We start from the raw sequence: 25,629 nt of genomic DNA on the forward strand, positions 1-25,629 counted from the left end.
TCACAGAAGTGCTAAGCCTCTAACTGGCCAGCCTCCAGGTCTATCCTCAGACCCTATGCTAGAGTCTGTCCCAGAGAATGAGAAAACCCCAACAACAAATTCTCACAATAAATGCTCACAGAGCTCCACGTTCCCATTATCCTCAAAGTCTACTCTCAGATCCCACCCAGGACAGAAAAATTTAGACAAGAAATAGATGGCAGAACTGTTTACTACTAAAATTTACTAGCTGTCTTCCCAATCTCCAAGCCTTGATCCAGCCTAGGGAGGGAGGGAGGTCTCAACTATATTTGTTCTTGCTGTAGCAGTTGGCTCATCTATTTCTAATACACTTAACCCTGGTCCCTTTCCTGTACTTCTGACAACTGATAAGCTCAAACAGCAGTGCCTCCTGGCCAGACAGTACTTGTCACCTGGCCAGATGAGGGACAACATTTTAAGACTGACGAATATTCCACTGTATTTATATACAGAATTTTACATATCCTTTCACCTGTTGGCAGAAACTGGGCTGTTTCCATCCTTTGAGTATTGTGAATATACTGCTATACAGGAGTGTACAGTATCTGTTCATACCCTTGCTTTGAATTCCCTTGAGTGCATAGGATTAGAATAGCTAAATCATGTGTTAATTATGCTTTAAAATTTGAAACTAAACTACCATACTGTTCATAGGTACCATAACATTTCTACATTCTTACCAGCAGTGAACAAAGCTTCAACTGTCTTCATATTCTTGCTAACACTTATTTTAATACTTCTTAAACTTAGCAAATCCTAATTTGGATCCATATTTTTAATCATTGCATATTATGTTATATACCCTTTGTGGTATGTTTTACAAATATTTTCTTCTCGTGTATGTAGGCTTTTATTTTGTTGTCATAGGTTGTGAGTTTTTGTTTGCTTTCACCCTAACATCTGGCTCCTGCATCTTTATAGGTAAAATTGAATGTTTGAGATTTTGTTAAAAGCAACATTGGGACAGAAGAGATGGTTCACAGATTGAGAGCACATACTGCTCTTTCAGAAAACTGGCACCCCCACTGAGTAGCTTATAAGCACCTGTAACTCTGTAAATCAAATACTGTCTTCTGGCCTCTGCAGGCACCTATAGTCACATTCCTGTACACACAGGCAATTATATACATACACCTAAAATGTAAACTATCTTTAAAAAAGCATTTTTCTTATATAAAGTTCAATTTTCTGTTTGTAGCTTTTTTATATATGATATGAGCTTACTTTTAAAAATCTTTTTTTAAAAAAAAGAATTATTCTTTTCAGTTTAAAAATGATGTGTTTCCTGTTGTGGCACATTAAAAGGGTGAAGAATAAAACTTAAGGTTGCCTTAATCTCATCTCCCTGAAACTACTACTAATTTTTCTTGTTTTGTTATTATAGTCTGGGTTTCCTGATAATATTTTAAGACTTAGATCAAGTCTAGAAAGCTAGCATTTATTGGAGGCCTGTTCTTATACTCATTTTAAAGCAATTGACTTCTTATTTCCACTTAGCACAAGCCTGTTGCATGTATGACAACTCTAATAAAAGAGCCTTCTGTAGAATACACTATAAAACAGATCATTTGGGTCTGGATGTGGTGGTGCCTACCTGTAGACAGAAGCAGGAGTTCAATACTACAAATAGCAAGGCCTTGTCTCAGGCCCCTCTCCCTAATTCCTCCAAATATAATACCCTCCCCCACACACACACTCACAAAAGAACGAGAGCATCAGCTTTAAAATGAATGGAATCAGGCTATTGAGAAGGCTCAGCTGCTAAGGCTCTTGGTGCCTGCCGAGCTGAGCTTGAGCATCTCAGTTTGCTCCCTGGAACCGATATGATGGAAGGAAACAACTATGCCTGTAAGTTGTCCCGTGACCTCTACATATGTACGATGGCATGTCTGTGTGCACCCCCCCAACACACACACCACGATACACAAATATGTAGGTGGATGGGTAGGTAGATAGATACATGTAGTGACATTTTTTTAAAGTAATAGCCTATAAGAAACAATGAACCAAGCAATTCATTATTCAATATTTAATAAAAATGCTTTCCTCAAAAATGTATATTTATAGTTAGGCATGTCATAAAGCTGTTGACAAAAAGTACATTTGACATATATAAGTACTTTTATCTTTTGTACTTGGATTGTGGTTTTTTTTTTTTTTAATTCAGGATCTGTGTTATTGGAATCTTTGTACTTATTTCTGTGTCTGCTTGTACCTGCCTAGCAAATGTGAATTCCTAACATTGGCAACAAAATAATAGCATGCGTAATAGGAAACACAGGTCTTTTGGTCTGTGTATGTGTATGTTTTCTTTTTTGCCTATTCTTTGTCTGGTCCCAATTCTACTTGGCACCTTATGTTTTAAGGGCTTTCCCCCTCATAAGGATTTCCTACATCATTTTCTGACTCCTTGCTGCTTTCCTTCCGGTCTCTGGGAGAACTCATTTCCCCTTACTGCTCTGAGAGCTTGTATGTCCAGTGTTCTCTGCATGCCTGTGTGCCGTGTTGAGGTCAGCATAGTAGTTAGGTCATGGCCTCTGACACCAGACTGCTGACTTGAAATCCCAGCTTTCCCATCATCCCCTAGCTCTTTGACCTTGGCTCATTTGACATCTTTACATATCAGTTTCCTCAGCCTTAAAATGAGACTCATTAAGCAACCTACTTAATGGGGCTGTTGTGAGAAGGAAATGTTTAATATACATAAATCATTTACTATCGAGCCTAGCACAAAGCACTGTAGAAGTGTTCACATATTTTAGTAGTCTTTAAATATTACAACATTAACTTCAAATTGCAGCCTTCTCATAAGTAGTAAATTTTTCGTGGAAAAATTAACAATTCATTTAAGTATGATTTCCTCCACTTAGAGAAATATTCTAGGAAAAACTATTGAGTTAAAAGTGTCATTAATTTGAAGCTACTTGGCTTATGTGAGGAACGTGGAAGTTTTCAGTTTAATGATAAGGGAATGAAAAAACAGCATTCCAAAATAATACTGCGTATGTTAATAATTTGTTTTAAAACTATTCTTTGAATTAAACATTCTTTCCTAAGAGTCTTGGCAAAGTTTTAACAGTGTGGCACGAAGCCTTATCTTGTGGCTTTGCTATTAATGTTTTGATAAAGAAAAAGCTAAGAAAGCTAAGACCTCTGAGAATTGAAAGAGGCCTAAAACTGGGTGAGAGGACATAAGCTGTATTTCTTGGAGTCATTTAGAGGCTTCACTGAGATTGTGAACAGCTGCTCCCTGAACATTACTGTGTGTGTGTGTGTGCGTGTGTGTAAGCTGTGTATTCGGGTGCAAATACCCATGCATGTGTGTGTGGGGCTTCACTGAGATTGTGAACAGCTGTTCCCTGAACATTACTCTGTGTGTGTGTGTGTGTGTGTGTGTGTGTGTGTGTGTGTGTGTGTAAGCGTGTGTAAGCGTGTGTATTCGGATGCAAACGCCCATGCATGTGTGTGGGGGGGGCTTCACTGAGATTGTGAACAGCTGTTCCCTGAACATTACTGTGTGTGTGTGTGTGTGTGTGTGTGTGTGTGTGTGTGTGTGTGTGTGTGTGCAAACACCCATGCATGTGTGTGTGGAAGCCAGGGGTTAACATCAGGTGCCTTCCTCTATAACCACTCCACCTTATTTTTTTACAGCTTAATTTTATTATTTTTACCTTTGTGTAATTGTGTTTGTGTTTGTACTTGTGAGTGCTGGTGTCCTGGAAGCCAGAGGAGGAAGCTGGGTTCTCTGGTGTTTGGTTGTGAGTTGCCTTATGTACATTCTGGGTCTAAACTGTTGTCCTCTGCAAGAGCAGCAACTCACTTAACCACTGAGCCTTCTCTCTCTAGCTCCTCTCAATCTTTCTTTTAGGACTGAACCTGGAATTCTTGCCTTGGCTCCGCCGGCGGGCCGGCCGGCTGGCTAATAAGATCCAGGAGCTCCCTTTCCCCGCCTCTCAGCACTGGAACTGTAGGCACATTCAGCTGTGCTTGGCTTTTTACAAGGGTGCTGGGAATCCAAACTTGTGTCCTCATGCAGAGCAAACATTTTACCTACTGAGTCATCTATCTGCACAGCCCCTTTAATTCGTAGTGAAGCATCAAGGGTTGGAAGAATGGGAGACTGGCTGGGTGGCCTTCACTACTTTTTAAACTTCGTGACATGAATAGAAAAATCCTAACCTATAAGCTGTGAGTAACAAAAGTTACTCATGCTTATTACTGCCTTATCTGGTTCTAAATTGTTACTTCTTCCATATCATTAAGTATTTGCACGATTTTTGTGTGTGTGTGTGTGTGTGTGTGTGTGTGTGTTTGTCTGTTGTTTTTCCAAGACAGGGTTTTTCTGTATAGCCCTGGCTGTCCTGGAACTCATTCTGTAGACCAGACTGGCCTCGAACTCAGAAATCCATCCGCCTGCCTCTGCCTCCCAAGTGCTGGGATTATAGGTGTGTACCACCACTGCCCGGCTTGTCTGTTTATGTTATTCATCCATTCTAATACTATATGACTGAGAAGAGAAATCAGGCTTGGACTCTTTGCCTAGCCTTTTGGAATGTAGCTTTACCCACGTAAGGCCATCAAATGTATTTTTTCTAAAATTTTTACTTCCTTTGTTTTAGTATGGAACCATCAGAAAATATACAGTCCCTGATGGAGAAGAATCAGTCTCTGGTGGAAGAGAATGAAAAATTAAGTCGTGGTCTGAGCGAGGCAGCTGGTCAAACAGCCCTGATGTTGGAGAGGATCATTTTGGTGAGGCCCAAATTGAAACACCAACACTTAGAATGTTCATTGGCTCCAGGCTCTAAAATATTAACATAATATTGTAGAGGACAATTATGCAGCATAGAATAATGAGTACCTACACATTACCACAATTAATCTACACTAATCCCATTTAAAAATAGATGTCATAAAATTCCCCAAAGGAAAGAAGCAAATCCCTATGTTACTTTAAGTCCTGCCCAGGCATCATGGAATGTTCAACATCTTACCTCATGTGATAAGTCCCAATCAAAAAGAAGTTGAAGAAAGCATGCTGAAAATACCATATAAAACTGGAGCATGGAGACAGGGCTCAGCTGGTAGAGTGCTTGCCTTGCTGGCAGAAGGCCCTCATGTTGTCTCCAATGCTGCATAACTATATGTGGGGGTGTATTCCCATCATTCCAGCACTTAGAAGGGCAGAGGCCTGTAGATCAGATGTACAGCAACATTGTGAGTGAAAAGGCAGCTTGGACCACATGGGACCCTGTCTTAAACATACAGTGCGTACACCCTCAGACATACGTAAAATATGTATGAGACAGAATGAATTGTGTGTTTAGACTTAGGTCTCATTTTTGAGACATCTTATCATGTGTAAAAGTATTTCCAAATCTGAAAAGCATTTGAAATCTGAAGCACTTTCTGGTCCCAGGAATTATAGTAAAGGGCTAGTCCTCATATGCCAAGTAACTGTTCCTTCATTAAGTTCTAAATTCTCTCACTCCCTTCCCCTAATGTTCTCACATTTCATATCCTATCCTAACAGCTGCCATGGTGAAATATAACAGCTGGGGAAATCATTGGAATTAATTTTCCATATGGTTAATTTCCAAATAAGTGGTTTGCTATGTGACTGATTACACCACTTTGACATCCTACTTGTCTGTCTGATTAGAACTTCTTAGATCAGTGTGTGCTGGCTCTGTCACTACAGTTTTCCTACTAGCCTAAGTACAACTCAGTCTTAGGTTGTACAACTACTGTTAAGAAGTGACACAGAATTTCTACCAGAATGTAACTGAACCTCTGTAAGAAAGCACTTCATGCATGAGTGTGCTCTCTAGTTAAGGAAAAGTAAGCGACTGAAAGTTTTCTTTAGAAATGACCAGATCCTACAGCCATTATATTGTCTTCTATTAGCACAAGGTGATAGTGGGATCGAAGAGTTTTCTTTCTCTTCCAGTGCCACTTTTTAAAGTACCTGTTTTGTATGTATGTGAGCATGGCTAACAGAGTAAATACTACTTGTTATTCTAGTCACATACTTATATGACCTTTATAAGGCTGTTAGAATGACTCCCTGATAAGCTTATTGTTTTATATCCTGCCAGAACTGTCTTTCTCAAATCTGTTGTAGCATCCAGCTTCTTACAAATTCTGTGATTGAAATAATCATTCTTCCTGAAACATAGATTCCTTCTGCTATTTCTTTTTGCACTAACATTATTCTTGTGCCTTACCTTTATTCTTTCCCTTGTTAAAAATAGCCTATCATATTAGACAGTATACATATATTTTAGTCTCAGCTCAAATTGATGTGAGGTCCTTTTATGCTTTAAATGCTATAAATCAGTGGTTCTCAACCTTCGTAACGCTGTGACCCTTTAATACAGTTCCTCGTGTTGTGGTGACCACCAACCAGAAAATTATTTTCATTGCTACTTCATAACTGTAATTTTGCTACTGTTAGGAATTGTAATATAAATATCTATGTTTTCCAAAGGTCTTAGGCAACCCCTGTGAAAGGGTCATTAGACCCACAAAGGTGTTAAAACCCACAGGTTGAGAAACACTTCACTAAATGCTGGGCTGGAGAGTTGGCTCAGCAACACTTAAAGAGCACTTGTTGCTCTTGCAGAGGTTCTGGGTTTGGTTCCTCATACCCACATGGTGGTTCACAACCAACTATAACTCTAATCCCAGCAATGCTTTCTTCTGGTTTCTGCAGATACTACACATATGTGATGAACATACATGCACACACATACACGCAGGTAAAACACCCATATACATAAAAATAAAATAAATGGCAAAGTCTAAGTGCAGTGTAGGAGGCGGTTGAGATAGCACAGAGTAACATGCCAGGAAGTATTGCTTTTCTTCAAGTTGTAGAGTTCTTTCTGGAATCAAGGCTTCACACTCTACCCCATAGCTTGAGCTTCATGGCAAACATAAAAGCCAGCTGCTTAGTTGTTATTTTTAGTATCTCATGTTAACTTTAGAGCTAATTTTCATGAATGTTAAAAACACATTCCCCACTATGTAACCAAAGCCCACTAAATCCTCTATGATTGTAAGAGAGAGCCCTCTACCTACTTTTAATCCACAGGATAGAGGAGTGAGCATAATTAGGTGAGGCTCTTAGGCACTGCCGTTAATGATCTCCTGTATCTTTGTTGCAGACAGAGCAAGCAAATGAAAAAATGAATGCCAAGCTAGAAGAACTCAGGCAGCATGCGGCGTAAGTTTCCCATGAGATATTTCTTAGCAACTTAAATAATCTTTGTGTATAACCTGGCCTTTGTGGTATGATTAACCCCTTGTGTTCTTTTGTTTGATTTTTTTAGCTGTAAAGTGGATCTTCAAAAGCTAGTGGAGACATTGGAAGACCAGGAATTGAAAGAAAACATAGAGATAGTTTGCAACCTACAACAAGTGATTGCCCAGCTATCTGTAAGCCAAGTAGGCGCGCTCGAATAGGCTTGTCATTTTTGTTCATTTCTTGAGGCATATACACATTTCTAATTCTGTAATTTTCACTGAAATAGCTAAACTGAACTATTTGGAGAAGAGATCATGAAATATTGAGTATGTTCTGAACATTAAGTTTAGTACATTAAAACATTTATAGTAGATAGATTGATAGATAGATAGATAGATAGATAGATGGATAGATATACATGTATACAAGTGTGTGTGTGTGTGTGTGTGTGTGTGTGTGTGTGTGTATATATATATATAATTGTACCTAAATATTTCTGTATTCTAGCAAACTGATGATACAGACCTGTAATCTTAAAAATCCCAGAAATGATGAGATTAAGACATTATTTATGATATATTCTCTTTTTCTCTTTCTCTCTCTCTCCCTCCCTTCCTCCTTCCCTCCCTCCCCCTTCTCTCTCTCTCTCTCTCTCTCTCTCTCTCTCTCTCTCTCTCTCTCTCTCTCTCTTTCTCTGCAGGAACATCACAATTTTAAGGGTGGTCTATACTACTTAGCAATATTCTTTCAAAAAACAAAAGAGTGAACCTGTGTCCTCTAGAAGAGTAGTCAGTGTTCTCAGCCACTGAGCCATTAGGGGTTTCTTTCCATTTACATTTTCCAATATATTATTCTGTAGCATAAATGTATTTGTAACTGCTTGATGAGAATTCCTACCTCTTGGGAAAAGGTTTATATTCTCTTAGAACTGTGGGTTTCCCATCTCTGATCTTGCTAGTTTGGTTTTTTTCCTAGAGTTTTTAGTATGTTATAGCAAAATTATCCAAGTGATTTAAAGAGTAAATGAGAAGAATACAATGTTATTAAGTTATGGTGATCAGTTCTAAAATATGTAAGTAAACTCTGAAAACTTAGACCATGTTTTAGAATGAGAAATGCTATAGGGAATTTATGATCAAAACGGTGCACAGTAATAGAGCCAGACTCTGGTTTGGAGTCAGCTCTGCCTCTTATTAGTTATGTAACCTTGCTAAATATGTTACTGTCAGAAAGAAACAATTGTAAGTGATTTAGTTTGAGATTAAAGGTATTAGTTCAACTTTCACACTTATGAGAGTGCTTCAACACCACATGACTCCCAAGTCAAAGTAAAATATAGTTTTTTAAGGTAAAAAAAGGAGGCCTGCGTGTGTGTGTGTGTGTGTGTGTGCGTGCCTGCGTGCCTGCATGCCTGCGATATCCTTGTGTTTTGGCTCAGGTAACATTCTGTTGTTAATTGCTGTGAAATGTTCAGTTGTTCCAGCTTTCACATTCCTTCTTTGGGAACGTATTGATGTAATCCCTTTCTGGAAGTTGTCTATTTTTAAGACTTTATCGAGACATTATGGGTGTAGCTCTGTGGTTCCTAACAGGTACAGTCTCACAGCAAACTTCCTGATCCTGTCTCTTACAAGCTTTCCACGCCCTGTTCCATGGTGTTCCCTGGGTCTTCCATGTGGGAGTTTTTGTAGATGAATCCATTGGCACTGGCCTCCATGACTCTGCACTTCCATGGGCTGTGGTTTTCTATAATGGTCTCTGTTTGTTACAAAGAGAAGTTTCCTTGAAGAGACTTAGGAAAATCCTGGGGGAGGGGGCGGGAATCAACCCTACCCAAAGAACTATAGTTAGCTAAGGGATGCTGAGAGTGGGAGGAAATAGTCTTCCCCAGGGAAGAGCACACCAATTGGTTCTCTAATACCAAATGGTCAGTCTTGAAAACATATATACAAGTAACATGCAGACTGAGCGGGTTATATATAGGAGAATATATGTGTATACATATACATATATGCATGTAACAATCAGTGAAAAAAATAGACCATGAATTTAAGAGAGAGAAAGGAGGGTTATATGAGAGGGTTTGGAAGAAGGAAATGGAGGAGGTATAATTTTACAGTAATTTCAAAAGAAAAGAAAAGGAATTTAATGAGTTTATCCCAATACTTGTGAGGTAGGGAAGTTGGAACTCAGTGAGTTTGATGCCAGCCTGGTCTACATATCAAGTTCTAAGCCACCCATGGCTTAATGAGACTTTGTCTCAAAACATTTTTTTTTATTCAGGAGCTAGAGAGGTGGGCCAGCAGTTAAAAGTACTCATTGCTCTTGGAAAGGGTCCAGGTTTGGTTCCCAGTTAGTTCTAGGAGATCTGATGGCCTTTTCTGCCTTCTGCTGACACCAGGAATGCAGGTACAGGTAAACATAAAATAAAAGTGACTACATCCTTTAAATTGGTTCACTCAACTTTATGGTTTAAGATCGCTGTCATAAATGGTGATAAAAGTTTGGAAAAGGCAAGGACTGAAGAAAAGGGACACTGGGACCCTTTTAGCATCTATCTTAACCTTTTGTTACATTTGCAAATAGACATTTCTTGAAGTAAAAGATGTGCTTCCAAAAGCAAAGAACAATTGAGGTTTCGAAAATGGAAAGGTTTTATGTGATTGTTGGAGAATGGCCAGCACAAAGGATAGTGCCACCACCTCTAATTCTGCTCCAACACATCTGAAACATCATATATAAGGAAACCTTCTGAGTTGCCCCAAAAGTATGATGATGTAAGGTATAAAAGAAATCTACTAGAGCCAAAATTTACAACCTCTGAAAATAAGGGCCCAGGGGAGCAGGGTTTGTTGCCACAGTGACTTTGGAGGATTTTATCCTTTTCATTTTTGAGCTCTGAGATCCCGAAAGCTGAAGGAATGAACTTAATACAATAAACCATACTCACTGAAGATCTGGCAATATACCTTCTGCCTGGTGTGCCTGTAGGCAGATCTGTTAGTGGTGACTGTCTCAGAAGAACTCTGTAAAATTGCTGTCTGCCACTAAAATGCATTTGGCATACACAGTTGGAGAGTGCTGAAGATTGTCACAAGCGATAAAGTTCTTGGCGTCCATCCAGCATCATAGTTAAGCAGGGTAAGCCCTTGTCCCCAAGGTTCCTGCTGGACGCTTGAATCACGGTTTTCCTTCTCTATTGTCTGAAGGCCCTCCCAGTTACTTACTTCTTAAAATACACAATGTACCCCCGTGGCTTTTATTAGGACTCACAACAGTAAAAGCAAAGTGTTTCAAATATAAGTACATGTGCCCTTCATTCTGAATTAAAACGATTTTTATTTTAAGTGACAGGTGAACACCCCATTTTCAGTTATGAAAGCAACCATTATTCCTGGGCTTTCTTCCTGGGGCTTTAGGTACCAAGCTGTACCCTTAAAATACAATTCAAACAAACTTTTTTGCTGCAGCAACCTGTGAGGAAATTCAGGCAATCACTTCAGTTCCTGCAGAATCAAGTACTATTTTTATTTTTGTCTATATCCCCTCCTCCAAAACAGAGTTCATAAAAAATATTTTGCAAGCCCTTTCCAAGCACATACTTCATTTTGGAAGGCTCTGTTTAGTGTCAACGAAATACCCTGCTTTTGATCCCTTGACCTTGAGTTAATAGTACCTTTTACTTAAAAGAGGTTGTAAGTTGCAGCCTTAGATTGGGCAAAGAAGAGGAGAAAGGACTGCTAGACTGAAATAAATCCCATTGCTACATATATATATACACTTGGAATTGTGAAACCAGAATCAGTCTATGATTGTACAAAACAAATCACCATAGCCAGGAGCTGAAATGTTGACATTGTAAAATTTCACTGGGCCAAAAGCCATATAGTTTGATCTTGACCCTCTTTAAGGTGCCAGGAAAAGTCTCTTGGCTGGATGTGTTGTTGACTTCTGTAATCCTAGATCTTAGGGCATGGGAAAGGAAGACAATGAGTTTAAGAGTAGCTATATGAGTCCCAGGCCTGCCTGAGCTACATTGCAAGTGGCTGTTTCAAGGGGGGGGGGTAAATAAAAGAAGACAAGTGTTATAATCCCTTATAATCTATGATAGTTATGTAAATAAGTATACTGAAATTTGAACATGGGAGAGAAGAAAGGGCAATCATTAAGCAATCCTAGATTGGCGCTCCAGTTTTAAAGGACTTAGTGTGCTGTACATGTGGAGACTTGCCAGTACTGTACATAAGGATGAGAATGTGGAAACACTGCGCTTCTTTTGAGTTCTCTTTGATCCTCACTGACAAGAGACTTCTGAGCAGAACAAGGGAAATGCTTTACAAATAGCGCTCGCTCGTTAAAAGGCGCTCCTGATCTTTAAGATAGCAAGAGTATAACAACTATGTGTTGTTTCACAGGACTGACACAGATAGATACTGCATGTTTTAACTCTAAATTCTTTCATTGCTATTAAGCCAACCATTCCTTCACCTCTGAACTCTTTTACCACATGACTTCTCAAGAACAAAACTTTGTTTCTAAGGTTTCAGAATCACTGGTACAGAAGCAATGATATATATGTAACAGTGCCAAGTAACGTGCAAACTTCAGCGATGAGAACAGCCTGCTCAGAGGGTCATCTGGAAACAGATTTCTCTTAATAAGTAGTTTTCGGTTACCTTTCTAGGTGTTTGTTCCAGTGCCCAAAAGGATTAGCCATTCTCTAGGAGAAGACTTAACTGTGAGGTGCTTATTCTTTCTGTCCTCCTAATTACCTACAGCGCCTCCATATGTGAGGAACAGAGGGCATAGGACATTTGTGTAGACTTGACGAGTACATGTTTGTCCCTGGCATACTCATTAGGACATTGATTTCCTTGTGGAGAGCTTCCCATCTTGACTGGCTGTAAAATAGTCAATACTAGCGCTTCATTCTGCCCACTTTCCTGATGCACTGCTATTCTTTTACGTTTGTTTGTTTTTTGTTTTTTGTTTTTTTTAATGGTATGTCTACTGGAAGTGGCTGGGCTTGTAATCAGTGAGCAGATTCCGTGATAGAAGCATAAAGCTAAAGTACAGCCATCTATAAAACGGATTCAATTTTGACCTGTTAAAATGGTTAAATGTTTCACTCTGGTTCAGTGATCTGTGACTTCTTACCATAAGACCTTACTTTTTTCCTCAGAGACTACATAATCACGCTTTAGAGAAAAGGACCTGTGAGAGGTGGGAAATGGAAACACATAAACTGTTAGGGTATCTGTGACTACAAAACCAGTCCAGGACCATCAATGACTTCTGTGTATACTTCTAAAATATCAACTTTTAAAATCAAATAACCAGTATAAAAAGATACTTTGTAAATTTCACTTTGGTATTTATTTCCCTAAATCAAAACTTTGTTTTGCTACAGGATGAAGCTGTTGCGTGCATGACTGCAACCATTGATACTGGAGGGGAAGCAGACACTGTAAGTAGTTGACCCCTTTGTGTGGAATCTGGAGCTGTCCCTGCTGCTCTATAGCTTCCTGTGATTAATTGATCAATCATTCAACTCTGGAGAGGATCTGTGATTATTACCATAATTCATAGAATCCTCTAGAAATCCTGAAATCTTTAGAATAAATCTCAGTTTCATAATACTTCAAACAAGGATGAGGTCTGTTTTAATTATCTAACTGGTAATGAGCAGCGAGACTTCTCAGGGGCATTGTGTTTCACTTTTCAGTCTATTTTTATTAGTGGTAGTTCTGCATCAATTACCCAATAAGTTAAAACAAGGAAAGGAACAAATTAAGTAATTATGACAAAGTCAGAAAAGCATTGCAGGAGAATGTTTTCTGGATGTGCTTTGCTGTGGGTGGGGTGACCGTGAGCTAAAAGAAAAGGAGGAAAGTGTTTTGAGTGTTCAAAGATCACAAGGATAACTAAGGTGCATCTGCTGCTAACTTTGAAGGTTACACAGTAAGGTAAAAAATGAAAGGTTAGTCAGCGGTTTGCTGGAGGCCGCCTTTTCCCCCTGAAACAAGTGCATATTAGTAATTTTCTTATTCTGAATGAAGCAAGATAGGAGATACATTAGGTAATAAAAGTCAGCTGTATCAGAATAAATGACTCTTTGCCATTTCCAAAGTGATATTTCCAGCGTCCTCTCTTTTTAGGGGCCTCTTGGGATGAAGGGAGAGCAAAGATTGTTTGTCAGATTTGTATAGAGACAAGCAAGAGAACTCGTGCTTGTTAGACAGTGTTCTAAGAGCAAGGGGCTAAGCTCCATAATTACTTCCACCTGTTTCAACCAGCATCCCACAAGAAGCCACGGCCGTAAAAGAACACGGTATTGCTGATGGAAAATGACTGTGGGGAGTGCAGGAGTAGCCAAGGAACTCCAACTTCTTGCTTCTCTTACAAATTTGTATATGGAGTGGGGAGATTTATTAGAATGAAGTATAGGCTGTGGTCCAGCTAATCCAATAACAGCTGCCTATGTACGTTACTGTCCAGGAACCTACCAGTTGTTTAGTCCGCAAGGCTGGATGGCTCAGCTGATCTTCAGTATCTGCCAGAATCCTGAGGAAGTAGGCTCTAATGGCAGTGAAGGAATGGGCTTGCTAGTGAGGACAAGAGCAAGCAGGCAAAGACAGCAAGCTTCCTTCTTCCAAGTCCTTTATATAGGCTTCCAGCAGAGGGCGGGACCCATTGTAGAGGTGGGTCTTCCCACTTCAAATGATCCAGTTAAACAAAATAAAATGAAAAGAAACCTTCACAGGTGTGCCCAGTGCTTTTTAGGTTTTAGTTAATTCCAGATGTACTCAAATTGATAACCAAGAGTAGCTATCACAGTATCCTTATCTTTTTCAGCAGGTGCAAAGCAGTCCAGATAGCAGCAGGTCTTCTGATGTTTTCAGCACTCAGCATGCTCTACGTCAAGCTCAGATGTCCAAGGAGCTGATTGAGTTGAATAAAGAACTTGCATTGAAAGAAGCCCTAGCTAAGAAGATGACTCAGAATGACAACCAACTGCAGTCCATTCACTTCCAGTACCAGGTAAAGTGTTTTCTGTTTTCTGGGTCAACAGTTGGTCATGTGTACCATCATTAACTGATGGAAAGCAGACATGCACAGCACTCTTGGTAATGAAAAGATAAGTGTCGTCTGTTCCCAGTGTTGCTCTTAAGAAGTACATGGTGATCTTGAGTTTTTTCCCCTCTGGCAACTTGGCATTTTTTTTTCCTGTCCCCAGGTAGCATTTCCTCTCACAATGCTAGGCTTGTTATATTTTCTTAGATACTGTCACTTCACTCCAGTTTCTTTCTTCAGTGCTCTTAATCAGATACTGGATGTCTGGATCTCAGTCTGCTTTTGCTGCTGCCCTCCTGTTTCCTAAACCCTTTTCCTTGTATTGTACTCTCTAAATTTCCTTCTACTTCCGGTGACTGCTTTTATTAGCTTACTAATTTCTAAGATCTCTTTGGCTATAGAAGCCTTTTTATGGATGCAGTGTCTATAGCTAAGACCAGGAATGCTGGAAAGAACCCAGGTATCCTTCAGCAGAAGAGTGGATGCAAAAAATGTGGTATATCTACACAATGGAGTACTATTCAGCCATTAGAAACAATGAATTCATGAAATTCTTAGGCAAATGGATGGAGCTAGAGAATATCTTACTAAGTGAAGTAACCCAATCTCAAAAGATCAATCATGGTATGCACTCACTAATAAGTGGATATTAACCTAGAAAACTGGAATACCCAAAACATAATCCACACATCAAATGAGGTACAAGAAGAACGGAGGAGTGGCCCCTTGTTCTGGAAAGACTCAGTGAAGCAGTATTCAGCAAAACCAGAACGGGGAAGTGGGAAGGGGTGGGTAGGAGGACGGGGGAAGAGAAGGGGGCTTATGGGACTTTCGGGGAGTGGGGGTCTAGAAAAGGGGAAATCATTTGAAATGTAAATAAAAAATATATCGAATAAAAAAAAACAAAAAAAAAACCAACATAGAATTGTTAAGGTAAAATTGTTTTAAATAATAAAAAGGATAATAAAAGATAATAAAAGATAAAAAACTCTCAAAGCTTTATTCTTCCTGCTTTGCCTCTTTTGTCCTCATTTCCTTTCTTTTGTATGTTTCATCCTCTCTTTTACGTGTTTGGCTATCTGTACAAATGTAAGAGGAACTAAAAGCCAATAGGAAGTTTTCCATATGTATACTTCTCCTGGGTTCCATAGTTACCCTACAGATCTCCTCTCTTCTGTGGCTGGAGCTGTGTGGGCAGGGTGGTGGGAAGTTGCAGTCTTCTGTTCACACAGTGTTATTTCATACATGACAGCAGCATGACACCTTGTGACTTCATTAGCTGGATCTGGGTTGGCCATCCAGCCTGAAAGTTTCATCACTACAGAAAGGAAGTTTTTATTTATTCTTTCGGTCTTTCCATGATGCAAACTAGCTTGTTGCTCATTGGCGTTCACCCTGTCAGAATCATATTTTAACTCTCCACTCTGGAAGGCAGTTACTGTTTTTCTCTTCCCAGAGTCTGTTGATATGTGTTGAATGCTGACTGCCTACTCTTCATGCTTGTTAATTTACACAACTTTTTGTGTCATTCTAGTGGGATTACAGGAGGAAAGGTAAATATGTAGGTCGGTTGTCTCTGTTTTCAAGGCAAAGAGTGAAGCCTTTTCAGATTGAATGTGTTTTGACTTCCAGGATCAATAAAAGATTACTACTAAATCTCATCCCTTTTTTGTTTGGTTTGGTTTGGTTTGGTTTGGTTTGGTTTGGTTTGGTTTGGTTTGGTTTGGTTTGGTTGTTTATTTATTTATTTTTACAAGTCCCCCCTCCACTTCTCTGAGTGGAGGGCCCCCCCTGGGTATCTTCCTACCCTGACACTTCAAGTCTCTGTGAGACTAGATACATCCTCTCCCACTGCTTTGTCTGCCTTGTCTAGTCTCTCTTCTTTTTTAAAAAAGATGTATTTCTTTTATTTGTATGAGTACACTCTGTCTTCAGACACACCAGAAGAGGACATTGGATCCCATTACAGATGGTTGTGAGCCACCATGTGGTTGCTGGGATTTGAACTCAGGACCTCTGGAAGAGCAGTCAGTGCTCTTAACCACTGAGCAATCTCTCTAGCCCCTGGTCTCTCTTCTTATACTACCCAGAAACAGGAAACAAGTTCCTCCAGAGTATTTCCTACTCTATAAGAAAGTATAAATAATGAGGAGTACCTGTTGATACAGTAATAATAGCTAGTCTTTTTCCCCTAAGAACCAAGAAAATAGACTTTTAATAAAAAGTAATACCTTTGAATCACATGGAAATGGCCACCTCTCTTTCTAAGAAATATTGACATATTTCAGTTTTTTAAAAAAAAAAACACTTGCATATGTGTGATTCGCTACATGCTAGCAGAGGTCAGAAGACCACTTCATAGGCTGGTTCTCTCTATTTTCACATGGCTTTCATAGCAAGTGCTATTACCTATGGAACCATCTCAAGTCCAGTTCAAGTTTTTCATTTATAAGCAGTATTTTCCTACTATGCATATATATATATATATATATATATATATAAAGTTAAATAAGTAATGTGTATATATATGTGTGTATATATATATATATATACATATATATACACACACATTCATACATATATATGTAAATAGGGAAATGTCTGGAAGATAAAAAGCTATGGTTCCTTCTGAAAAGAGGAGGCTAGATGTTGGCAGGACTGAGAAAGTCAATGTGTCTTATCTTTTTTATGGGTTACCTGGATTATTTGTTATAGGACGTGAGTCATAATTAAATATAAATTCATGTGCATGTACTTTTTATTTTCTTTTATTGCCAATCAGTTTAAATATGCAGGTTAATTGCAAAGCAATGATATTGACTTCTGTTGGTTATACTTGACCTACTGCTTAGAAAACAGATCTAGCAAAGTTTAGAAATCTTCTCAATACAGCCCCATCCTGCCTTTGCAACTTTCTGCCTGTCTTGTACTGATCTTGAGCCTTCATGTAACTTGTGTTCTCAACCACTCATTTAGTCAATTTTCTTTTGGTTTGGTTTGAGGACAAGATAGAATCTGACCAAAGGGATTTTTTCTTGCAGCCTAGAAAACATCTAAATTTCAGCTTCTAATGTTAGAATACGGACAGCTGAAGATACAGCCCAGTTGGTAGCATGTTTCCTTAGCATGAATGAAACCCTAGGATTGATTCCCTAGCACCAGATAAAACAACTGGGTTTGGTAACTTGAAATCCTGGCACTTTGAGGCAGAAGTTCAAAAGTTCAAGATCAACCTCAGCTACATAGGGAATTAATTCAAGGCCAGAAGAGAACTTGCCTCAAAACAAAACAAACCAAATTCATGTAGCTCTTTAAGATTATAAAATGTCCTTACCATTTAATCCTATTTTATCTTCATAGCAACCATATAAAGTAATATTAGTGTAGAAAATATTGGGTTTTTTTTTTTACTTGTTTTTGAGATGGCTTTTGCTATATTGTCCAGTCTCGTCTCCGACTTCTGGGCTCACATGATTCTTCTGCCTCAGCCTTCTGAGTAGCTAGGACTTGAAACATGCACCAGTATACCTGGCTCACATTTATACAGGTAGAGAAACTCAGGAGAACCCAAGATGATCTCTACATCTAATAATTTACTAGAAAGACTCAAAAGACTCAGCAAATATTAAGACCCACAGTTAAGATTTATTATAGAAGGGGAACAAAGTCAAATCAGGAAAGAGAAAAAAACGCATACCCAAACCCAAGCTTCCAAAAATCCTCTCCCAGTACAGTCACACAGAATGTTTTTTATTCTTCATTTATGTAATTATATGTGAAATATTCGTTACCAGGATGGATCCTAGGAATCCAGGGGTCAGTCATATAGGCATTCTGGGCTACATTTCAATATTTACATGGTTTAATCATAAGTGAGCCACTGTTACCAGACAAGGAATGGCTCTACCAAAATCAGAGTTTGCAGGCACAAGCAAAGAGCCAGTCTTGCAAGGAGCCCTCTTTATTGATAGTGGTCTCAGAATTACTATATTAATCCTTTTCAGCATAGAAACTAGGGGTAAAAGGTGTTTTCTCTGATATGCTTTGTATTATAGGTAACATTCTTATCCAGGCCGTTGAACTTCAAGTCCAAATACACATACATATACATACATACATACACACACACATACACACACACACACACACACACACACATATATATATATATGTGTGTGTGTATATATATATATATACATATATATATATATACATATATATACACTACACGACTTTATTCTCCATCAAGACAAAAGGAAATCTTTTTAGTATACAATTGATGTAATAAATTTTAATTCATAAAGCCAAATGTGGAATACTTATAACCTTAGCCCTTGGGAAGCTAAGGCATGAGCATAGCAAAGAGTCCAGCCTAGCCTGTATAATAAGACCCTGTTGTTTAAAAATAGGGGGGGGAGAACAAAGGAAGGGAAAGAGGGAGGGGTGAAGAAGGGAGGAAGGAAAAATAAATTAATAAAACTAGTTCAAGGTGATACACACCTTTAATCCAAACACTCAGGAGACAAAAGCAGGCCTATCTTTATGAGTTTGATGTCAGTTTGCAAGTTCCACACCAGCCAGAATTATATAATGAGACCATGTGTCAAAATAATAATAATAATAACAATAACAATAACATCTTATTTATGGTTCCTAGAGATAAAATGTTGAAGCACTCATCTTTCTGTTCTATATAATCTTTTCTTGTTCTCTGACCTGTAATGTTTCTAGGATAATATTAAAAATCTAGAATCAGAAGTCCTCAGTCTACAGAAGGAAAAAGAAGAATTGATTCTTGAACTTCAAACAGCAAAGAAGGATGTCAACCAAGCCAAGTAAGAATAAAGTCAATAAAAGCTAACTAGTCCCCTGCCACATGTAACATGATTTTGAGAGACTAGAGAAATAGAACACCCATTCATTACCCCGAAATAATTTTATTTTATTTTTTAAAGATTTATTTATTTATTATATGTAAGTACACTGTAGCTGTCTTCAGACACTTTCTTCTCGCTCACTTGCTGTCGTTGTCTTCAGACACCCCAAAATAGGGCATCGGATCTCATTACAGATGGTTGTGAGCCACCACGTGGTTGCTGGGATTTGAACTCAGAACCTGTAGAAGAGCAGTCAGTGCTCTTAACCGCTGAGCCATCTCTCCAGCCCCCTTGAGCAATTTTAACGTAGTAGGTATGGAAAAGAAACATAGATACAAGAAAAATTAAATAATTGAGACTTTAGGTTTTTAAAAATTATGTGTTTAATTATGGTGGGGAGCAGTATGTGCACATGAGTGCAGGTGCTCATGGAGTCCAGAAAAGGGTACAGGATCCCCTGACAATGGAGTTACAAGTGGTAGCTAACTACCCACTGTGGATGCTGGAAATTGAATTCAGGTCATCTGCAAGAGCAGCATGGCCTCTTCGATGCCATCTCTCCAGCCCCAGTAAAATAGAATCTCAGGATGACAATAAAAGAATGCTATAATGTAGCAAACAACTAATGCCCAAGTCACTTTTAGTAGTCATAAGAATTAAGGTTATGGGACTTTCGGGGAGTGGGGAGCCAGGAAAGGGGAAATCATTTAAAATGTAAATAAAAAATATATCGAGTAATAAAAAAAAAACAAAAAAAAGAATTAAGGTTAAGAGTCATTAAGAATTAAGGTTAAGAGTACGCAGAATTTAGAGTTCACAGACAGGGGCTGTGATCAAGGGAGGATTTATAAAAAGTTAAATGAAAGCTAACATTTGGAAAATAATGTCTAGACCTCCTAGACAATTTCTGTGCCCTGGCTTGTAAATATCATTAATGCTCAAGCTAATAATTAAAAATCAATGTAACCATCCCTTGTTTAGGTTGAGTGAGCGCCGTCGTAAACGCCTTCAGGAACTGGAGGGTCAAATAACTGATTTGAAAAAGAAACTACAGGAACAGTCCAAACTTCTGAAGCTGAAGGAATCCTCTGAGCATACGGTCTCCAAGCTGAACCAGGAGATTCGGGTACAAAAACCTTATACTTGTTTTTAGTTTTCGGGTTTTGCAGACCACCTTGGATCTGCAAGCCTAGGGGTACCATTTAGAAGCATGCCGAAGTGATTTCAGCCAAGAAGCTGGAAGCAGGGCAGTCACTTCAGGTGTAAAGTTAGCCTCAAGTGTGGGATCCGAGGACACTGTGCTAGTCACTGTGTAGAATCTAAATTCTAAAACTATGCTTTAACCTTCCATTTCTTTTTCTTGCATATAAAAATTTTTATGGTAGACCAAAATATTAAAATATGTCAATATTTTGCAGACATGTTCTGATCATCTTCCATGATCACATGGCACAACTGTAAAGTAGTAGCAAGATTTCAGGCCTTTAGAGGACATTTTAAGTTATTGAGTATCCAGCCTGGAACATCAGTGAAATGAATACAGCTTATTGGCACAGAAATCATTAGAATATTAATGGCTGATAGTTGAATTTGTCCATCATCTTAGAAAATATTTCCTTGGAGCCACCTTTAATCCCAGTACTCAGGATACAGAGGCATGTGGATTTTTGTGAATTCAAGCTCAACCTGATCTACATAGTAATTTCTATTTATTTATTTATTTGCATCCTAAGCGCTGTCCCCCTCCACAGAGTCCATCCCTCCTCCCTGTATCCCCCTCATAGAGTTCCTATCCTCATATTCCCTCCCCTTCTCCTGAGAGTGTGTCCCCAAACCCTCCTACCCTGGCACATACAAGTCTCAGCCAGATTAAGTACATCCTCTCTCCCTGAGAGAGGCAACAAGGCAGCCCTGTTGGGGAATCAAAGGCCAGTGAGAGTTGCATTGTGAAACAGTATCTCAAAAAATTCTTACTTTTTTAAGAGTCTGGAGAGATGACTCAGGGAATCCAAATTCCATTCCCAACACCCACATCAAGTGGCTCACAGCCGGTCACTCCAGCTCCAGGGGATAGAATAGAACATCTCACTAACATATCACATACACACACACACACACACACACACAGAGAGAGAGAGAGAGAGAGAGAGAGAGAGAGAGAGAGAGAGAGAGAGAGAGACTCTCAAAATAAAAACAAATCTTTAAAAAGAAACAAAATACTTCCTTGAGATTCAGCCTAACTCAAGTAAATGTGGGGCAGAATTCAGCTTTTTGTAATATTTCTTTCTTTTTGAATCTCCATCTGTATAGTCTATACTTGGAAACCCCGTGTAAGTTTAGCAAATAACAAGCCTAATCAGCATTGTTGGTGACCTTGGCTTAGCTCTGACTTCTCTCTTTTTATGGTTAATATATCCATCTATGCATCAGCCCAGAATGAAGTAGACATGATGAATGCACTGGTCTGGTTTGGCTTGGTTTGGCTCAGTTTTGATTTGGTATTACAGGCAATGAAAAATCAGCGAGTCCAGTTAATGCGTCAAATGAAAGAGGATGCTGAGAAGTTTAGGCAATGGAAGCAACAAAAAGACAAAGAAGTAATCCAGTTAAAAGAACGGGTAAGTTAATTAAAGCACCTTGAAGGTTCAGGGAATGAGCCTTTTCTGAGCTAGGAATACTAAAGATTCTTTGCAGATATCTGGTATCTCCAGAAGTGTGACCGTCAGGAACTGAACAGCTTTCTAGTGAGTGTCTACCATGTACAAGGTACTGTTGACTAGATACTATTATGGAATTTTTTTTCTGAATAATGAATGAGCTGTATCCTTGAACAATGTCCAGTCTGTATAAAGAAGGCACAGTGTAAGCATAGATTTCTTCAATATATGGAATAAACAATTTAAGAACAATACAAAGGGGTTGGGGATTTAGCTCAGTGGTAGAGCGCTTGCCTAGCAAGTGCAAGGCCCTGGGTTCGGTCCTCAGCTCTGTTAAAAAAAAAAAAAGACAAAATAAGAACAATACAAAAAGAGGCCAGTGTGGTAGCTTTGCAAGGAAAGGTATTTGCTGCCAAGCCTGACAACTTGAGTGATTCTCCAGAGCCACAGAAAGATGGAAGTATAGAACTATCTCTACAGGTTGTCCTCTGGCCTCCACATGTGCCATGGTATATACCTCTACATAAGAATAAATAAGATAAAATGGTGTTAAAGAGAACAGCACACAAGAAAAATGATTCACTTCAGAAAAAAAAAAAGCAGTAAAGGAAAACCAGGACCAGAAAGTGCGAGAAATAAAACAGAAGGCAGAAGATGCACGGTGCAGCACAGCGGTCCTGCTCAGTGGGGCTATGGGGCCATTTCCGTGCAGGGATAGTATGCTAACAGCAATTCATCCAGGTACTGATGCTTCTAACCCTAAATACATGAGAGATGTGTCAGGGAAAAGCTCTAAAGAGACTGGTGTCACCAGGGAATACATCCGCCTGATGATCACTTGTAGTGATATGGAGCTCAGAAAAAAAAAAAAAACTTGGCTTTAGCAAAATCTTTTAAAAATTAATATTTATTTTATTGGGCAGAGGGAGGAAGGCACCAATAGCCTGAGCAGTCAGGTTTCTCCTTCTATTAGGTGGATTTTAGGGGTTAAACTCAGGTCATCAGGTTTGGTGACAAGCACCTTTTCCTACTGAGCTATCTTGCTGAGCCAGCAGGATTTTTAGCATGGCATTTTCTAAGTGTCTATGTGTGGGGTTTTGTTGTTGTGTGGGGTTTTAAGGGGCTTGGTTGTGTGTTTTTTGTTTTTGGTTTTTTTTTTTAGTTGAGGCTTAACAATGAGCAGTTCAAAACCAAGCAAAACTATTTATATGTATTGTACTTGGGCAAAATATGAGAAGAAAGACTGGTATATATAACACTTATGAAGACAATTTAGCTATTTAGTGAACACATGTAATACATGTAGAAACTACAGGGCAATATCACCCCATATCCACTGGAATTAAAAAAGAAAATAGCAAAGTTGGTGGTAATATGTTAAAATCAAGACCCTCAAACATAACTAGTGGAATATAAAATGGTCTAGCCACTACTTTGTTCACATTTATGTATCTCGTGTATATAAAGATCAGAGGACAAGTCACAATAATATATTATCTCAGCACATGAGTCCCAGGAATCAAACCCAGGTATTTGAGCTTGTCCGCAGGTACCACCAACCTCTGAGCCATCCTGCTGGTCTAACTATTCCCTTTTAAAAAGAGACCATCTGTTAAACAGAGTCACCATAAAATCCAATGTACATGAAACCCTGAATCCTCGTCTTAACACACACACACATCTACTTTACTCTTCTCTGTATCATTCCAATTTTAGTATATGTGCTGCCGAAGTGAGCACCACACATCTACTTTAATTGTCAACACGTACATACACAAAATCTTCACACACATCATACAAAAAGGTATTCCACCAAACCCAACATTGTTTGATGATAAAAAACAAACTTCAAAGATGATTTCCTGAATCTGATGAAATTGTAAATGAAAAACCGACTGCAAACATTAGAGTAACTTAATGATAAAAAACAAAAGCATCCCTTTGATCAGGACCAAGTATGTCTGCTCTCATCCTTCTATTAAATATTCTTCCATTGGCTCTAGCATGGAAAGTTGTTTACAGACAATATGTTCAGATATACAGAAAATTCTAGAGCATATACTAAAATATTTCTGCTAAGGTATCAGTTCAGCAAAGTTGCAGGATACATAGTCAATGTAAGAAACTAAGCTGTGGGGATGGAGAGATGACTCAGTGCCTGAGCACGTGCTTACTGCTCTTGAAGAGGACCCAGGTTCAAGTTCCAGCACTTACATGACAGTTTTCAACTGCCTATAACTCTAGTTCCAAGAAACCCAATGCCGCCTTCTGGCCTTCTCAGGCTCCCACATGTACACAGCACACCCAAATTCATAGAAGTGAACATATATGCACAATAAATAAACAAACATTTAACACAGAAAAGTTGTATTTCTATGTACATAAAAATAAGAAAATCATCCAACTTGGAACAGCATCAATATGAATACCTAGGAATAATTAGCAAAAGAACTTTCCAATTTTCACTCTGCAGACTATAAAATATTGAATTAAACCAAATAAAAGATATATAATATTCATGGGCAGAAAGATCTGATATTCTAAATGTAGACTATCCCTGAGATATATTGGCAGATTCAACACAATTGTAGTCAAAATTTCAGTGATAAAATGCATGCCTAGCTTGTGTGAGGCCCCAGGGTCGGTCAGAGGTGCTCAGGAAAACAAAACCTATCTGACTTCTTCACAAAAATTCACAAGCTGAACTCCTAAGATTCAGATGGAAATATAAGAGCAATCAGGAAGAAAAGGCTGCAGCAAATATGACTGCTACTGCATAAACATAGACACATATCAGTGGATTAGGATTGAAAATCTAAAAACCATATACTTTATAATCAGTTGTGTTATTGGAGGGTCAGCACCAGAGATTGAACCTGGAGTCTTGCCCATGTTAAGTTCTACTGAACTAGATCCTCACCCCTGATTTTACTTTTTTTTAATTTAGTTTCCTAATTTTTAAGATTTATTCTTTAGAAATTTCATACATGACTACAGTATATTTAGATCTTATTTACTCTTAACCTACATTTCTTTACCTAATTCCTCCCAGACCCTCCCTTCCTATTCCATGTTTTCTTTTTATTTTCTTCTTATTTTTTTTCCAACTCAGATCTCACTGAGTTGTACAGACTTGCCTGCCTGTAACTTACCTTATCCCAATCCCTGGGTGGTTGTGGAATAATAGAAATGTGACACCAGACCTGGTGACCTAATTGATTTTCAGTAATAGTGCCATGGCAATTCAATGAAGACATGTCAATGAAGTCTTTTCGGTGGGGAGGTGATCAATGCCAACCAGCCTGAGCTGTTCTATAAGCCATAGGTCCCAGTGAGAGACAGTGCCTCTAAAGCAAGATAGATTGCTCCTAAGAAATACTACTTAAGGCTCACCTCCACCTGCATGTGCACACATATGTATGCTCACACATCCTCACACATTCATTTGCATATACGTAATATACACAATCATACTTCCTATCATACAATGCCAAGTCAACCAGATAATCATGTACTAAAGTTGGGATGTGCCTGATATATAAAATTAAATCATATAAAAATCTCTTTGTAAGCCAGTGAGATATCTCTCAACAGTGAGAGATACTTGCCACCAAGCCTGAGTTTGTTCACTGGGAACCACAGTATAGGAGAGAACTCACTCCCACAAGTTCCCCTATGACCTCCATATTATGCATGCACACACATATACAAAATAAAAAATAAAATGTAAATATTTATAAGAGCTAAAACT

At 38.7% G+C, this 25,629-nt stretch overlaps 1 protein-coding gene across 6 annotated transcripts in view; it reads left to right on the plus strand.

The window, feature by feature from the left end:
- Kif4a (kinesin family member 4A) overlaps positions 1–25,629 on the plus strand; it is a 105,553-nt gene that overhangs the window by 52,196 nt on the left and 27,728 nt on the right. For 3 of the 6 annotated variants that reach the window (XM_052170162.1, XM_052170160.1, XM_052170166.1), the window contains 8 exons: positions 4,641–4,773; positions 7,191–7,249; positions 7,356–7,470; positions 12,681–12,737; positions 14,126–14,311; positions 19,076–19,179; positions 20,203–20,347; positions 21,729–21,839. In XM_052170162.1, the coding sequence (XP_052026122.1) occupies positions 4,641–4,773; positions 7,191–7,249; positions 7,356–7,470; positions 12,681–12,737; positions 14,126–14,311; positions 19,076–19,179; positions 20,203–20,347; positions 21,729–21,839 (910 nt within the window). The remainder of the gene's footprint in view (positions 1–4,640; positions 4,774–7,190; positions 7,250–7,355; positions 7,471–12,680; positions 12,738–14,125; positions 14,312–19,075; positions 19,180–20,202; positions 20,348–21,728; positions 21,840–25,629) is intronic. The other 3 variants (XM_052170163.1, XM_052170165.1, XM_052170164.1) reach the window with 3 other exon arrangements.

The sequence above is a fragment of the Apodemus sylvaticus genome, chromosome X, assembly GCF_947179515.1.
Source record: "Apodemus sylvaticus chromosome X, mApoSyl1.1, whole genome shotgun sequence".
Lineage (NCBI taxonomy): Eukaryota > Metazoa > Chordata > Mammalia > Rodentia > Muridae > Apodemus > Apodemus sylvaticus.